Source organism: Schistocerca serialis, chromosome 5 (genome assembly GCF_023864345.2).
Source record: "Schistocerca serialis cubense isolate TAMUIC-IGC-003099 chromosome 5, iqSchSeri2.2, whole genome shotgun sequence".
Taxonomy (NCBI): domain Eukaryota; kingdom Metazoa; phylum Arthropoda; class Insecta; order Orthoptera; family Acrididae; genus Schistocerca; species Schistocerca serialis.
Genome location: NC_064642.1, coordinates 380,352,421 through 380,369,860, shown reverse-complemented (window position 1 = coordinate 380,369,860; position 17,440 = coordinate 380,352,421). Strand labels below are relative to the sequence as shown.

The 17,440-nt window shown below is 46.9% G+C and overlaps 1 protein-coding gene across 1 annotated transcript in view; it reads left to right on the top strand.

The window, feature by feature from the left end:
- Positions 1 to 17,440, top strand: part of LOC126481954 (protein nervous wreck) — a 724,156-nt gene that overhangs the window by 682,754 nt on the left and 23,962 nt on the right. The window contains exon 18 of the mRNA XM_050105913.1: positions 14,412 to 14,529. Coding sequence (XP_049961870.1) covers positions 14,412 to 14,529 — 118 coding nt within the window. The remainder of the gene's footprint in view (positions 1 to 14,411; positions 14,530 to 17,440) is intronic.

The window sequence follows — 17,440 nt, the reverse complement described above, 5'->3', positions numbered from 1 at the left end:
TGTAGGTACTGCCGAACGCAGCGCCGTATTCTGCCTATTTATGTATCTGTGTATTTGAATATGCATGCCTATACCAGTTTCTTTAGCGTTTCTGTGTGTATCAATGTAAGAAGTATCGCATACGTACCGAAAGAAAAGAAAAACCCAAAACGACAAACACAGTACAACTAAAAGCATGTACATTAGTGCCAGTAGAGCAGTGACATAAAATGCACAAGAGAGCAATAATGAAAATTTAATGTACTGATAGATACCTACACTCCTGGAAATTGAAATAAGAACACCGTGAATTCATTGTCCCAGGAAGGGGAAACTTTATTGACACATTCCTGGGGTCAGATACATCACATGATCACACTGACAGAACCACAGGCACATAGACACAGGCAACAGAGCATGCACAATGTCGGCACTAGTACAGTGTATATCCACCTTTCACAGCAATGCAGGCTGCTATTCTCCCATGGAGACGATCGTAGAGATGCTGGATGTAGTCCTGCGGAACGGCTTGCCATGCCATTTCCACCTGGAGCCTCAGTTGGACCAGCGTTCGTGCTGGACGTGCAGACCGCGTGAGACGACGCTTCATCCAGTCCCAAACATGCTAAATGGGGGACAGATCCGGAGATCTTGCTGGCCAGGGTAGTTGACTTACATCTTCTAGAGCACGTTGGGTGGCACGGGATACATGCGGACGTGCATTGTCCTGTTGGAACAGCAAGTTCCCTTGCCTGTCTAGGAATGGTAGAACGATGGGTTCGATGACGGTTTGGATGTACCGTGCACTATTCAGTGTCCCCTCGACGATCACCAGTGGTGTACGGCTAGTGTAGGAGATCGCTCCCCACACCATGATGCCGGGTGTTGGCCCTGTGTGCCTCGGTCGTATGCAGTCCTGATTGTGGCGCTCACCTGCACGGCGCCAAACACGCATACGACCATCATTGGCACCAAGGCAGAAGCGACTCTCATCGCTGAAGACGACACGTCTCCATTCGTCCCTCCATTCACGCCTGTCGCGACACCACTGGAGGCGGGCTGCACGATGCTGGGGCGTGAGCGGAAGACGGCCTAACGGTGTGCGGGACCGTAGCCCAGCTTCATGGAGACGGTTGCGAATGGTCCTCGCCGATACCCCAGGAGCAACAGTGTCCCTAATTTGCTGGGAAGTGGCGGAGCGGTCCCCTACGGCACTGAGTAGGATCCTACGGTCTTGGCGTGCATCCGTGCGTCGCTGCGGTCCGGTCCCAGGTCGACGGGCACGTGCACCTTCCGCCGACCACTGGCGACAACATCGATGTACTGTGGAGACCTCACGCCCCACGTGTTGAGCAATTCGGCGGTACGACCACCCGGCCTCCCGCATGCCCACTATACGCCCTCGCTCAAAGTCCGTCAGCTGCACATACGGTTCACGTCCACGCTGTCGCGGCATGCTACCAGTGTTAAAGACTGCGATGGAGCTCCGTATGCCACGGCAAACTGGCTGACACTGACGGCGGCGGTGCACAAATGCTGCGCAGCTAGCGCCATTCGACGGCCAACACAGCGGTTCCTGGTGTGTCCGCTGTGCCGTGCGTGTGATCATTGCTTGTACAGCCCTCTCGCAGCGTCCGGAGCAAGTATGGTGGGTCTGACACACCGGTGTCAATGTGTTCTTTTTTCCATTTCCAGGAGTGTATATGCAAAATGAAACACAAAATTACGCACCCGATTGTGAACTGGATGATGCCACGTGAAAATGAGAACCTCGGAAACTCATAATTTAAATATGCATGCCGGTGGCTTTCAAATAGTCTGTGAGCAAGTTATACTTTCCTGTTCCCTTCATCTGTTTTCGTGTCCCTTCCCCTTCACTGCGCATAACATAGGCAATGCGAACGATAGCTCTACGACGGCTGGAAGTGTAATACTGGCACCTACACTGCGCAACACAATGAAAAGATCACTTTTTCGAACCGCGTGGGGTAGCCACGCTGTCTAAGGCGCCTAGCCACGTTTCGTGCGGCTACCCCCGTCGGAGGTTCGAGTCCTCCCTCGGGCATGGGTGTGTCCTTTGTCATTAGCGTAATTTAGTTTAAGATAGATTAAGTAGTGTGTAAGCCTAGAGACCGATGACCTCAGCAGTTTGGTCCCATAGGAACTTACCACAAATTTCCAAAATTTCACTTTATCGAAATCCCCAAATTGTCTCCCACTTCGACGCATAAGTTTCAGATTTGGCTCAAGTGTGCCTACAACCTTCCTCTGTAATAGTATGTCAAATTAAACCTTTCAGCCGTCTAGTTTCCAACATTATTTCACTTGCCAACATGTTTCAGCGTTTTACTACGCCATCTTCAGGTCCCTGTGTAGGAAGATTCTTCCCCGCTTGTGATCAAACCAGGGGTCAGCAATACTGGTTGAGACGCCCTGCTAAACCCGCAGGACAGGACAGGTAGTTGGAATTGTGGAAAGGGGCCAAAATTAGCGGCTGTCACTTACACTCGAACACACATAACTTTATTTACTTGACCAAACAATACAGTACGAATTACTGAACTTAGTTATCGGTTGAATACGCCACACTATCTTATGCCTTAAGGGCACAACCACTTTAATTTAAAAAAAAGAAAAAAACGGCTAAAGGCCATTAACTCAAAATTCAGACGCCAAAGAGAATATTTAGAGGGCAGAAGGCCTCACTTTAAGTAAGTTCTACAATTTGGCTGAAAACCCAAAATCTAACAGTTGAAAAGCAACAACCTTAATTTAAAGACGGCTGAAGGCCCATGATTTAAGACTCAAGGTAAAACTAAATAGAAAAACACAAGGCAGAAAGCTTTATCTTCAATTAGGCAGAAGGCCCAAAACAGTCTGATGCTTGAAAGACGAAAATCCTTAAATTAAAAGCGGCTGAAGGCCCCATGACTTAAAACTCCAGGTAAAATAAATTTAAACAACAAAGCCTTATCTTAAATTGGGCTGAAGACCCTAAACAATCTAACACTTGACAAACAAGGAACTTAAATCACCACTACAAACAACTCAACTTTAATTGAAAACCATTGGCAATGAGCCGTACAAATACACACAACAGAAAATAAGAAAAGGCAGTACAGCTAACGGCGCTCAGAAGTTTCGGAGGTCGGCCAGCACTTGAAATACTAACGATCACTTAGGTGAGACAGGCAGTCGGCCCAAGAATTCTCAATCCGACTACAACCCAACCAACAGACAGTCAACGGACCCACCGACAAAGGTAACTTGCACTCCACTCGACCAGCACACAACTGGGAGTTCAATACAAAACGTAAAAGGCGTGGACGCCCACAACCAAGCATACATTAAGCTGTCAAACTACACACCGTGATGGACAGCGACAACACGGTGAGGAAAGGACACTGCCTGAATTTACGTCAACGGCCAGGGCGATCGCCGGCCAACATACACGTCGTCTGACAAGACGACCTACCGAAGACCGACCAAGGTGGTCCACACTCAAGTGAATTAGTATCGGCAACAGGCGAGTCATGGCTGTCCGGACCTCACTGCAGCCGCGCCCCGACTGAACTTCTGCCGCGTCCTAAGTCAAACACTAACAGGGCCGAACTGCACTGCTAGCGCCTCCCAACTCACTGGCAGATCCGAACTAACTCCGAACACACGACAACCGGGAAGTAATAGCAGTCAGCAAAGATAATATGCCAGGGCTTATATCGATAAGCGCCGCTGCTGCCGCTCACGGGCAGGCAAAGAGGCAACTCAGTGACACCAGTAATTGAAACTAACAAACAAGGTGGTAGTACAGTAAAAACAGGATGTCAAATGAGATATGGCACGAACACGAGCCACGCACGGCTCACGGGTATTAGTAGATTTTTGCTATAGCGATCACTTGAACCATCATCTGTTTCATTTGATGTCCTGTATCGAAAAGCCGAGTCCCGCAAGAACCTCTAAAAAGATAGACATACAGAGACTTTCTCTGTAATGGTGCAAAAGCGAGGCAAAGTACGACATTACCCTCGGTCTCTGCGACTCTTCAAACGACAAGGTGTCGACATATGGGAAGAAAAGTCCACAGCTCAGAATTTCATGTGGTGTTTAAGGTAGGTCAGTGATGTCACATTGGCACGAAACGTCGGCACAATTCTGCCCAACGCCACATGATGGGAAGGTCGTAACATCCCTCTTGCCCACGTTTACTCCATCTTTTGACTCCTCCGACATGAAGATTTGGACTACCGCGCCCAGCATTTAAATCATGAGGCCGATAAAAACACTTCAGGAACACGACCGCTCGGAATCTACACGAAAAGGTCTCAAGGTGTAACATAAAGGGCGTCAGTGAAACCACTTCTTTCATTTCGCGGTCGTAAAGGACAGTTCGCATCGCGACCAGCAACATGACGAGGCTTTATCTTTGACCCTGCTGACGCTTCTCGATCCGAAACAGCAAAGAATGCATACGCTTTTCCACCCCTCATGTTTTGTGCCCTCCTGGAGCATGATCACTGAGGGATGTGACATCGACACAAGCGTGAATAAAATGGCAAAGCGTCTCTCCAAGACTACCCCAGTTCGGCAATGTCGGTGCCACCCACCCACGTTCGTTGAACACTTTAAAAACGTAGCTGCACAGAGAAAACCCGTGAGAGAGTCCTGGCCGCCTGCTAGTAGGCATGCAGGTTCTGGGGGTTGTCAAGGCGTGAAATGTGAATAAGACGTGGTGTGACGACCTTTACATCGTGTGACACAGTGTTGCGTTGAGCAGAATTTTGACAACATTTGGTGCCAATGTGACATCATTAAGCCCCCTTACACCTCGCATGAACTTCTCGGCTCTGACCCTTTCTCGCATGTCCAATAACAAAATACCAACAGGCCTACATATATCGAGATGTCAGCAACTGTCCAAGGAGCGTACATGCCCGCGAGAAAAAAATCTTTACGATACCGTTTGACTGTGCTGCATTTGTTTCTAACACGATGGTTACTCGATATAACTGTATGCAGGCCCGAAGATGGCTCAATGTAATGCCTAAACTGGTTGCCTAACAAGTAAAACCAAAATAACAGCTGTTGGTATTTTATTATTTTTCGCATGTGTCGATGCCTTGCTGTTTGAAGCGTAACCGAGGCCGAGGGTGTTTTCGCAGAGCGCCATGCTTTTGAACCTCAGCGGAAGAATGATGTCAAATTAAACACCTTTCAGCCGTCCATTTTCAACCTTATTTTATTAGGCAACCAGTTTCGCCATCTTCAAGCGCCTGACCGACGTGCAGGAATAATCCACCTCGCTTGTGATAGAAGCAGGGGTATTAATAGATATCTACTTACTACAATGACCAAACATCATCGCTAAAAAGATGGACATGCAGAGGCTGCAGAATAAGGCTGTACACCCTTTGAGCGAAATTTGAAACTTACATGACACAATGGGAGACAATCACAGGTTTTATAAAAAGTGATCGTCTTATTGTTTTTCGCAGCGTACAGGGTACTTATTTACTGCTTACACCAAATACATACATGTTTCAAAATTTTACTGTCCTTCAAAGTGTCACTACCATTGTCTGTAGCCTGCTGACAGCGTGGGATACCCTTAGCAGCACCTGCTGTGTTAATAGTTCGAGTGGAGTATCTATTGCCCGACGAATCTCTGTAACGGTTCTCAAGCGAATGACATGAAATGCTTCTTATTTCCACTTCCCAACCCATCGATCGAACAAATCAGTCACGACTTGATCCATTTGTGCCTGAGCATTGTCCTGCAAAACGAAGTGCGAGTCCTGCAGGAAAGTGCCGCCGCTTCTTTCTCTAAGTTTGTTGCAGTTGCCTTCAAAAAATGAAACTTTTGGCAAATTTCTCCGTTCGATATGACTCCTGTACCTAACGTTATAATGAGAATCACCACTCAAAAAAATGGTTCAAATGGCTCTGAGCACTATGGGACTTAACATCTGAGGTCATCATTCCCCTAGAACTTAGAAATACTTAAACCTAATTAATCTAAGGACAACACACATATCCATACCCGAGGCAGGATTCGAACCTGCGACCGTAGCGGACGCGCGGTTCCAGACTGAAGCGCCTAGAACAGCTCGGGACTCCGGCCGGCGAATCATCACTCATAAACGCAAAACACCATGTGTCAGTCTCATCACCTGACGAAGTCACTTGACAAAAGTGCAGTTAAGAAGAACTTGCTGAGTTTTTCCGAAGTTGAAGGCCGTCTAGGTGACAGCGCTGAACAGAAAAGATCCGATCTCGATCGGTGCAACTTACATCTTTTCTGATGAGAATGCGACAGAATAAGTGGAAGGGCAAGATCAACGACTGTATGATGGATGATCAAACCGTTGCAGGATCCTCTTCATTGCCCCTGCAATGTGCAGCTGAGAGTTGTCATGAAGAAGGAAATGCACGGCAGTTACGTTAAGTGGGGTTGCATGAAATCAGGCGAAATCTCTCTGCAGCACCCATACTTGGCGGGAGACACTATTTTCTAGGCATCTTTACGTGCTCGCTCTACGCTCAAAACTCTAAAGCACAACGTGACGCCATCGACGAGCATACGCTAGAGACACTACCCAACACATCTAGGCAAAGCGATGTCGGATTTTCACTATAGTTTCTATTTTGCGACCAATCGGAACTAACTTTCTGGGCATAGCTCGTACGACGAGTTACAACAATTTTAGAAAAGCTAGCCAACAAAGCAATATACTTAGGCTTTGCAATCCCTCACTGTCCAACCACAGAAAATACTGGCATGACATGAATTGCATTAAAATTATACCGAACAAATTTTTACATAGGTAAAACACCCATCAACATTTACCTACGCAGCTAATAAAAGTTATCCAATATGTTTCATAAAATATCAGCTAACTAATCTCTGATTAAATACAGCAAACCGACAAAACTGGAGCCACCATGCTTATAACTCTTGCAACAATCAACTTGTCTTAGGCCAGCAACATCGGCTGTTTTCTGAATCACGACCAGAGTCTTTCTGGATAGTAACTAAGCCAACACAGTACTGTGCCACATCGAGCGAGGTATACATGGTTGCACAACCCCGACCAGGCAACCTTAACGTGTTGGATCGCTCGAAAGTACCCGCGCCGTTGAAATACGGAGAAGGAAACCAAGCAGTTCCATGGCGTGGAAACGATGTCCTCCGGCCCGCAGGCCCTGTCGATGGTCGTTACAGGTCGGAAGTTGAATTGGAAGAACTCTGCTGTTGCTGCTGCTGCTGCCATATAAGGCAGCTCCGTTTAGGAGGTACCACAGTCGCACTGGCTACAACGCCGTCGCGCGCCGTAGTACTAATAAAAAAAAAGGTTCAAATGACTCTAAGCACTATGGGACTTAACATCTGAGGTCATCAGTCCCCTAGAACGTACAACTACTTAAACCTAACTAACCTAAGGACGTCACACACATCCATGCCCGAGGCAGGATTCGAACCTGCGACCGTAGCAGCAGCGCAGTTCCGGACTGAAGCTCCTAGAAGCGCTCGGCCACAGCGGAAAAATCTCTCAAGACACTCGCGGAGATGTGTGGGCTAAATCTGTTATGTACCAGTTATGGGAACACTTAGACTGCGCCGAGACTGAAACAGCCATTAAGGTTTGCTATTTATGTAAATAATTTTTGAACTGATGTTCATGTAAAATGCTTAAATACGCAAGTTGGTCTTTGTATGCTAGTCTACCGTTTTGTATTGTTTTATCTAGTTATATAAAACCATTTAAAAGAGCTTTGTGACTTTACTTGAGAGGACATATTTTCACCCCTTTTCTAGCGCTCACATACCAGCCGTTTGTGAATCTTTGTTTTCGTATAGAAATATTTGATATCAATCTTCGTGTTACCTCCTATCATTTAGTAAACTTGTTGTAAACTATCCGTTCAGATGTACGCAAAGACCGTATGTAATACCGATTGAGCACTAGATGTCAAAAGAGGCATACCCACCAATATGAAAGGAGGCGGGGTGTGTTGTGTTATCAGTAGAAAATCAGTTACAGCAGAATGATTCAGTCAGAATAGCTCAGTGATTTTGGACATGGATTAGGCATTGGATACCACTTGACTAACCAATCCATCAGGATAATTTTAAGCTCTCTAAAGCTCGCCAAGTTGACTGTTGCTGATGCGATTTTGAAGTGTAAACGGGAAAGAACAACCACTACTAAACCTGACCAGAAAGACCTCATGTACTGATGGACTGGCATCGTCGCCTATGGCGGAGGGTGGCTGTAAAAAATGCTTAAAATCAGCGGAAACAATCAGCCGTGAGTTCCGAACTGCTGCCAGGACTCCATCTAGCACAATGACTGTGTGTAGGGAGTAAAGAATGTGTACAATGGTCTAGCAGCTGTACGCAAGTCACAGGCCAGTGTAGCTAAGGCTAAGCGACGCTTGAGGTGATGTAAAGAACGAGACAATTGGACAGTGGACGACTGGAAACGAGGGATTTGGAGTGAAGAATCACGATGTACCCTGTGTCAGTCCGATGCAAAAACTCGCGTTTGGGGAATGGCTGGAGAACGTTACCTGTCATCATGTGTAGTGCCAAAATTGAAGTACGGAGGTGGTGGGCTTACGGCATGGGAGTGTTTATCGTGGTTGGGGTGTGGTCCGCTCAACGCGCTTAGGAAAACGCTAAATGTGGAAGGATATGGACACATTCTACAGCACTATGTAGTGCATACCGTCTAGGATCAGTCCGAGGACGATGATTGTATCAACATGATGCTGCATCGTACACAAAGAAGCATCTGTGAGACAATGATTTATGGTCAGTAACATTCGTGAAATGACTGGCCTGTCCAGAGCCCAGACCTGAACCCAATGGAATACGTTTTGGATGAGTTACAGTGTCGACTTCGCTCCGGACTCCAGCGCCCAACTTCCCTGGTTTCGGCGCTGTGGGAAGAATGGGCCGCCATTCCTACTCAGACATTACAGCACCTCCCTGTAAGAGTCCCCAGCAGAGTTCAGGCGCTCACAGAAGCGAAGAGCGAACGCACCCCGTAAATAGGTGACGGGACACGTTCGATCAGATACTGTAGTTGTTAATGAAGGTCAAAAATCTCGAGTTTCCGCAGAAAGTACACTCCTGGAAATGGAAAAAAGAACACATTGACACCGGTGTGTCAGACCCACCATACTTGCTCCGGACACTGCGAGAGGGCTGTACAAGCAATGATCACACGCACGGCACAGCGGACACACCAGGAGCCGCGGTGTTGGCCGTCGAATGGCGCTAGCTGCGCAGCATTTGTGCACCGCCGCCGTCAGTGTCAGCCAGTTTGCCGTGGCATACGGAGCTCCATCGCAGTCTTTAACACTGGTAGCATGCCGCGACAGCGTGGACGTGAACCGTATGTGCAGTTGACGGACTTTGAGCGAGGGCGTATAGTGGGCATGCGGGAGGCCGGGTGGACGTACCGCCGAATTGCTCAACACGTGGGGCGTGAGGTCTCCACAGTACATCGATGTTGTCGCCAGTGGTCGGCGGAAGGTGCACGTGCCCGTCGACCTGGGACCGGACCGCAGCGACGCACGGATGCACGCCAAGACCGAAGAATCCTACGCAGTGCCGTAGGGGACCGCACCGCCACTTCCCAGCAAATTAGGGACACTGTTGCTCCTGGGATATCGGCGAGGACCATTCGCAACCGTCTCCATGAAGCTGGGCTACGGTCCCGCACACCGTTAGGCCGTCTTCCGCTCACGCCCCAACATCGTGCAGCCCGCCTCCAGTGGTGTCGCGACAGGCGTGAATGGAGGGACGAATGGAGACGTGTCGTCTTCAGCGATGAGAGTCGCTTCTGCCTTGGTGCCAATGATGGTCGTATGCGTGTTTGGCGCCGTGCAGGTGAGCGCCACAATCAGGACTGCATACGACCGAGGCACACAGGGCCAACACCCGGCATCATGGTGTGGGGAGCGATCTCCTACACTGGCCGTACACCACTGGTGATCGTCGAGGGGACGGTACATCCAAACCGTCATCGAACCCATCGTTCTACCATTCCTAGACCGGCAAGGGAACTTGCTGTTCCAACAGGACAATGCACGTCCGCATGTATCCCGTGCCACCCAACGTGCTCTAGAAGGTGTAAGTCAACTACCCTGGCCAGCAAGATCTCCGGATCTGTCCCCCATTTAGCATGTTTGGGACTGGATGAAGCGTCGTCTCACGCGGTGGAAATGGCATGGCAAGCCGTTCCACAGGACTACATCCAGCATCTCTACGATCGTCCCCATGGGAGAATAGCAGCCTGCATTGCTGCGAAAGGTGGATATACACTGTACTAGTGCCGACATTGTGCATGCTCTGTTGCCTGTGTCTATGTGCCTGTGGTTCTGTCAGTGTGATCATGTGATGTATCTGACCCCAGGAATGTGTCAATAAAGTTTCCCCTTCCTGGGACAATGAATTCACGGTGTTCTTATTTCAATTTCCAGGAGTGTATATTTTTGTCAAAGACAGGAGAGGGTCCCCGAATTTATACCGTGTCCTCTACAGTCCTTTACACTCAACATAGTGACAAGATACCTATCATACAATGCGAGAAAGCTGTCATTCTGGGAGCAATATTACAACTCTTTCCCATTCGGCGGCTCGAACTACCAGTTAGGGTATTGCCTCTCGTGAATTTTTTCCAGCGGTGTTTGAGCTGGAGAAAACGCAGCAGAAATAAACTTCAGCGTCTAAAACAGTGGACACACAGTGTTGGAATTCACGAGGCTGCTGCACAACCCGCGGCGCGTTTCCGAGGTCGCCAGCACCAAAGTGCGCCGCGCCCTGTTTCTCTGTTGGAATTCCAACTGCCGCACTGGTCAGGCGAGCATTCTTCACGCGCCGTTCAGTCTGTCGCGCGCTCCAGGCCAGAACGCAGTTGTGATGTGTAACTTGAAGTGTGATTTCTTAGTTCTGGAAGTGCAAAACTATCCATGTATTGATGATACAAGGTGCGCAGACTATAGAAAGAGAAATATGAAGATGGAATTGTGGCAAGCAATTACCATGGCATGTTTTCACACAGGAAAAATGCCTCGTCAGCCACAATTGCCAATAGAAGAGGTACGACAGTTCGAAAGAGCCGGCCGCTGTGTGCGGGCGGTTCTAGGCGCTTCAGTCCGGAACCGCGCTGCTGCTCCGGTCGCAGGTTCGAATCCCGCCTCGGGCATGGATGTGTGTGATGTGCTCAGATTAGTTACGTTTAAGTGGTCCGAAGTCTAGGGGACTGATGACCTCAGCTGTTAAGTCCCATTTGTACCAAGTTCGGAAGAAATTTCGACTGTGACAAAAAATGGCTCTGAGCCCTATGGGACTTAACATCTGAGGTCATCAGTCCCCTGGAACTCAGAAATACTTAAACCTAACTAACCTAAGGACATCACACACATCCATACCCGAGGCAGGATTCGAACCTGCGACCGTAGCGGTCGCGCGGTAACAGACTGAAGCGCCTAGAACCGCACGGCTACACCGGCCGGCTCGACTGTGACAGATTTAATGTTTGTGCTACATATTTTTTCTGTAGATCAGCTGCTTCGAACAATTTTGAATCATCTTCTTACCCGTAGCCTCCCACAACATTGTATCTGAAACAGTAATATCTATCTCCCGTGGCTACTAGCTCAACCGAAAAGAGTATTCTGTAGCTGAAAAATTCACTTGACGATCCTCAGTGTTCTGTAGTCAGAATGTGTTTTCCATCAGTCGCTCCTACAGAACTACATCCATCCACACATCCACATCCACACTCCGCAAGCCACCCAACGGTGTGTGGAGGAGGGCACTCTACGTGCCACTGGCATTACCTCCCTTTCCTGTTCCAGTGGCGTATGGTTCGCGGGAAGAACGACTGCCGGAAAGCCTCCGTGCGTGCTCGACTCTCTCTAATTTTACATTCGTGATCTCCCCGGGAGGTATAAGTAGGTGGAAGCAATATATTCGATACCTCATTCAGAAACGCACCCTCTCGAAAGCTGGACAGCAAGCTACACCGCGATGCAGAGCGCCTCTCTTGCAGAGTCTGTCACTTGAGTTTGCTAAACATCTCCGTAACGCTATGACACTTACCAAATAACCCTGTGACGAAACGCGCCGCTCTTCTTTGGATCTTCTCTCTTTGTCAACCCGACGTGGTACGGATCGCACACTGGTGAGCAATACTCAAGTATAGGTCGAACGAGTGTTTTGTAAGCCACTTCCTTTGTTGATGGACTACATTTTCTAAGGACTCTCCCAATGAATCTCAACCTGCCACCCGCCTTACCAACTAGGGAAACTGGCCTTAATCTCAAAATTCTGGCTGATTTTTATCCAGTCTCCTGATGTTAGTTGCTTCATGAACTGTTTTCTGAGCTGTTTCTCTGTAGCCACATTCGATATCACGAATAACGCGTGCTATCAAAAAAGGAGCATGAACGGCATGAGTTTCTTCATACCACATACCTAAAAATTATTTGAACAATTATGTATTACAGTGTGTATAAATTTTGTTTTATTTAAGGAGGTGCAGAAACGTTAGAAAGCTTAAAGGATAGCTATGTCAGGAACGCAAAAGCGGAGATGCAGCGAAGAATAAGAAGCGTTGTCTGCGTAGCGAGTAAATGACGTTATCCCAGTCACGTTTCAAATTAAGAGAGTGAGTTACTGCGAAATATTAGAAGTGTCTTTTAGTTTTAATCATTACAATACAGAAAAAAATGTTTTTAGTGCAATGGAAGCAGCCACGAGTCAGTTCCAGTAGTGGACGAAACTGCGCCGTCGCCAGATGTTTCAGCTACACCTTTGGCTGCGCCTGTTTCAAGGGCTCCGGCACGTGTGCTTGGCCATCTGACTGCCACTACCCGGCAGTTTTTTCTACTCTCTGTCGTCGCCACACTTGTTGGAATTCCTGATAAGTATTTCCAGCTCGTGTCCTTCTGGAAAAAGCGCAAGTTATACAGTAGCCTTAGGGTCTCCCAGCCAACAATATTACTCGACCGCTCGTTTCTGTGTGTGGCTGTGTTGTGTACATAGTTCCGCATAGTCAGCGCGTACACATACTCCCCCTCCATCTCTTGTGCCTCCTTTCAGTGTCTCTGCACCCCCTCCTGCCCTGTCTTCCCTTTTCCGCCCCACGTGTCTCCTGCCTCTTCGTGGCAGTTGCCCCTCCTCTCTTCATCCCGCCGCTTCCCCTGCTGCCCCATGCTCTCCCCTCCTTTTCCATCCTCTCTAACCTTTCCCTCGGCAGGTCCCACCTGGTAACTTTATTCTTCGTCATGCGTGCTCCAAGTGGGTTTTAAGTGTGTTGTTTCGGAGTGTTTTTAATACTGTGGCCAACTTTTAACCTGTGCATGCGCATTCAGTGTCTTCTCTGTGTTTTAAGAATCGCCAACTGTGTTTTTTAACTTTCTGGTGGCTTTTTTACCTGTCCCCCATAAACGTCTCAATGTCAGTGTATTTTTACCTCCATTTTCTCCCCTTACTCTGTTTTATGTTCCCCTTTTTTATCTCCTTATGTATGTATCATTTTATCCTTGTTTTAGTTGTCGTGTCACTCGGCTGAAGAGCGGTGGATTGTGCTGCTGACAGCCCTGCCCTGCCCATATGGGGCAGGGGAATGAAATCACAATACAGGAAGAAAAAAACATAAGCGCGTACACAACTTTCCCACTAGAGCGTGCCCCGCTAAGCACAACAGCGCAGGTGCAGCGCTCGTCTGTCTCCACACTACGCTGCCTTAGAGACGGACCAAATTCTGCTTCCGCCGATCCGCGTATTAATATGTAACGCAGCCAATGAGATTGCTGCTAACGTATTACCTTCTCTCCTCGCGGATCACAATTGTGCAGTGATACCTGAACGCGCAAGGTATTATAACGAGTGTACAGACCTCCGATTGGTCAGTCTGCATTTGTCTGCACCATTCTGTACCAGTCTATAGTCAAGTTTCAGTCTGCACCTAAGAAGATTATCATAAACCTGTACATAGCCATGAAGATAAATGTATAGACACTTTGTCAAGTATCAGAGATATGTGAGAATAAGATTAACGTACCAAGACCAAAGGAACTTCAGATTGCCAATTGTAAACAGCATCCAGAATCAAGTTACGTAATGTCTACACTTTTTATTATTTTAATAAATGTGTGTGAAAATTAATCAAGTTCTGTTTAAAGTTGGTCACCATCAATCTGCTACTCTAAGCGTTCAAGTGGCATTTCTATCGTCTGACCTAACGGCAGAAGATAAACACGCCACGATAAGACCACGAGACATATTGCTGACACTCTCCTACTTTGCTAGAGCGACAAGTCAAATAATCTGAAGGTGTGTGTACCGAAGGTCTTACAGTACGCACAGCACAGGCTGCGTCGTATTAACGCTCTCGCCCGCATCCTGCCCGCAGGCGGACGACGAGGCTCCCAGCTCGGCGCCGCCGGTGTTCACGCCGCCGGACGTGCCCAGCTTCCTGCTGGCCCCGCAGACGGTCGTCACGCAGCCCACGCCAGAAATCGAGAGCTCAGGTAAGGTCTGACACACGATAAACTGCACCGGCGACAGACTCTTCACACGATGTTCACCTCGAGAGCACGACACTAGTTTTGGTACACGGGAGTGTTTTAGCTTGATACCAACATACCTAGGAACACATGACACGTCGTAGTTGGTGTTTCAGTCTACCATCTGATTTCACAACAATGTGAAAAAATGCGTACAGGTGGCCTCCATATGCATATTTGGTCAATTTCTATTACTTTTGTTGTTTCGAGACATGAGGTTTTGTTTCGTGCAGCATTTGTAAATACGTTGAGTTTTACTAATTTAAGTACTTGTTTATCAGCATGATTCTTTCTCTCAGGGGTATTATCTCTTCTTATCGAATTTATTATTTATTTACGTGCATAAGTAAATATGAAATGGGTTCTTGAATAACACACACGAATGTCTCTATCATAAAAGGCCTCAAGTCCTTCAACTTTAGAAACTTTGTCTCCTGGGTAACATACAATTGCTACAGTCACCCATCCATTTCCAGCTTGGTTGGTATCATTATTTGTTAGAGTGAAATTAAACACTCCTCCACAAAAAACAGAAGGACTGTGCAAAAACACTTGCCCATTAGTGTGATTCACATTCATATTAATATGGCCTATAGCTTTATAAACTGTCCGGCGTGTGCGCCTCCTCCTCTTGTAGTAGCTAGGGAGTGTGACATGGGCGCCGCCATCTTTAACTGAGCCGCGTTCTTGCGCCAAAGATGCTGATTGCACAAATGTGTCACACTGCCACTGGCGTCAGTAACTAAGTCCCGTTCAAGGAGGAGGAGGCGCACACGCCAGATAGTTTATAAAGTTATAGACAATATTAATATGAATGTGAATCACACTAATGGGCAAGTGTTTTTGCACAGTCCTTCTGAAAGGAAAGGAACTTTATTAATTTCTGTAATAGTGGGTCAAATCACCTACAATATGAACATTAGCACAATTGCCTGAACCTCTAGCCCAGGCACATACAGACTTTCTCCTATCACAATGTTATTCGGCTGTTGTTCATGTGCCAACTTTATATTTTGAACGTGATGTCTAAAATGTAGTTGCCATTAACTGAATTGATGTAATTTTGTTAATTTCTATTTATTGATTGCAAAGCAATGCTCGAGAGAATTTCGATTGTTGCCGTGGAGCGGCCAAGATAAAACTTACTGAACTCATGGAATCTGTATAATTTAAGAAATGAACTTTAACGTTAAATTAATTATCTGTTGCAATTTAGAAAGGTTCTTACAACGAAATCTCTCGTACTTACAGTTACTGTTAACACTTTGAAAAATAAATTAATACTTCGCTGCCTAATGGCCGACCAGAGGCTGCATCGGAAGATGAGCTTCCCGCAGTGCAAATTGCTGAAAAAAATGCTTATTAGAAATAATTAGCCGCTGCGACCATTTGAGGTGACAACTGTTGCAAAGAAATTCATTTTGTGATAACAATAATTAGTTTATTTAACAGAATACAGAATAACTTACATAACATATGTGTAGCCGCTCAATGGCTGCCTTCCGTATCGCGAAACAAAACAGTGTGTGTACCATAAAGTACGTCCGTCCTCCTCGGCCGTACAATCGCGTCTCTTAGCGATTCTTTTTTATTTTCGTAGACGTGTTTTAAATAAAGATGCTACTTTTAAATTATCGCTGCATATCAGTTATTTTTCAAGAACATTAACTGTATCTTTTATACTAATTATGTTCATAAAATACGTTAAGTGTTTAGAAATAATTTTTAGTTCACCCTTAACACTTCACAGTATTGTTCACTGCTTACAAATGATAAAAATGTAAATATTTATGTGACGTACCGTCACATACGCTATGATCTATTGGATGTGTTTGGAAGCTATTACGAATCCTTCAGTTACAGAATTTTGCGCACAATAAATTTCTATACATTTTTAAAACTAATTATATAACTAGAGGACAGTTAAGTCATACTTCACCCGTCGTTCACCATCCCGTACCTTCAAATAGAAGAAAGTCTTCTACCGTGGAAAATGTGATATTTCCAAATGAACTGAGTTTCTCTAATGTGCAAACTCGGTGGCGTTTGTAATGCATACTGTAGAGCCAAAGAAACTGGCACACCTGCCTAATATCGTGTAGGTCCCCTGCGAGCACACAGAAGTGCCGCAGCATGATGTGGTATGGACTCGGATATTGCCTGAAGTAGTGCTGGAGGGAACTAACACCTTGAATCCTTTAGGTCTGTCTATAAATCCATAAGAGTACGACGGGGTGGAGATCTCTTCTGAACAACACGTTGCAAGGCATCCCAGATATGCTCGATAATGATCATGTCTGGAGAGTCTGGTGTCCAGCAGAAGCTTTTAAATTCAGAAGGGTGTTTCTGAAGCCACTGTATAGCAATTCTGGACGTGTGGTGTGTCGCATCGTCCTGCTGGAACTGCCCAAGTCCTTCGGAATCCACAATGGACGTGAATGGATGCAGGTGATCCGACAGGATGCTTACGTTCGTGTCACCTGTCAACGTCGTATCTCAGACTTATCAGGGGTCCCATATCACTCCAACTGCACGTGCACCTCACCATTACAGAGCCTCCACCAACTTGAATAGTCCTTTGCTGAAATGCAGGGTCCTTGTCTGCATGAGGTTGTCTCCATACCCGTACACGTCCATCCTCTCGATACAACTTGAATCGAGATTCGTCCGAAAAGGCAACATGTTCGCAGTCATCAACAGTTCGCTGTCGGTGTTGACGGACGCAGGCGAGGCGTAGAGCTTTGTGTCGTGCAGTCATCAAGGGAACACGAATGGGCCTTTGGCTCCGAAAGCCCACATCAATAATGTTTGGTTGAATGATTCGCACGCTGAAACTTGTTGATGGCCCAGCATTGACATCTACAGCACTTTTCGG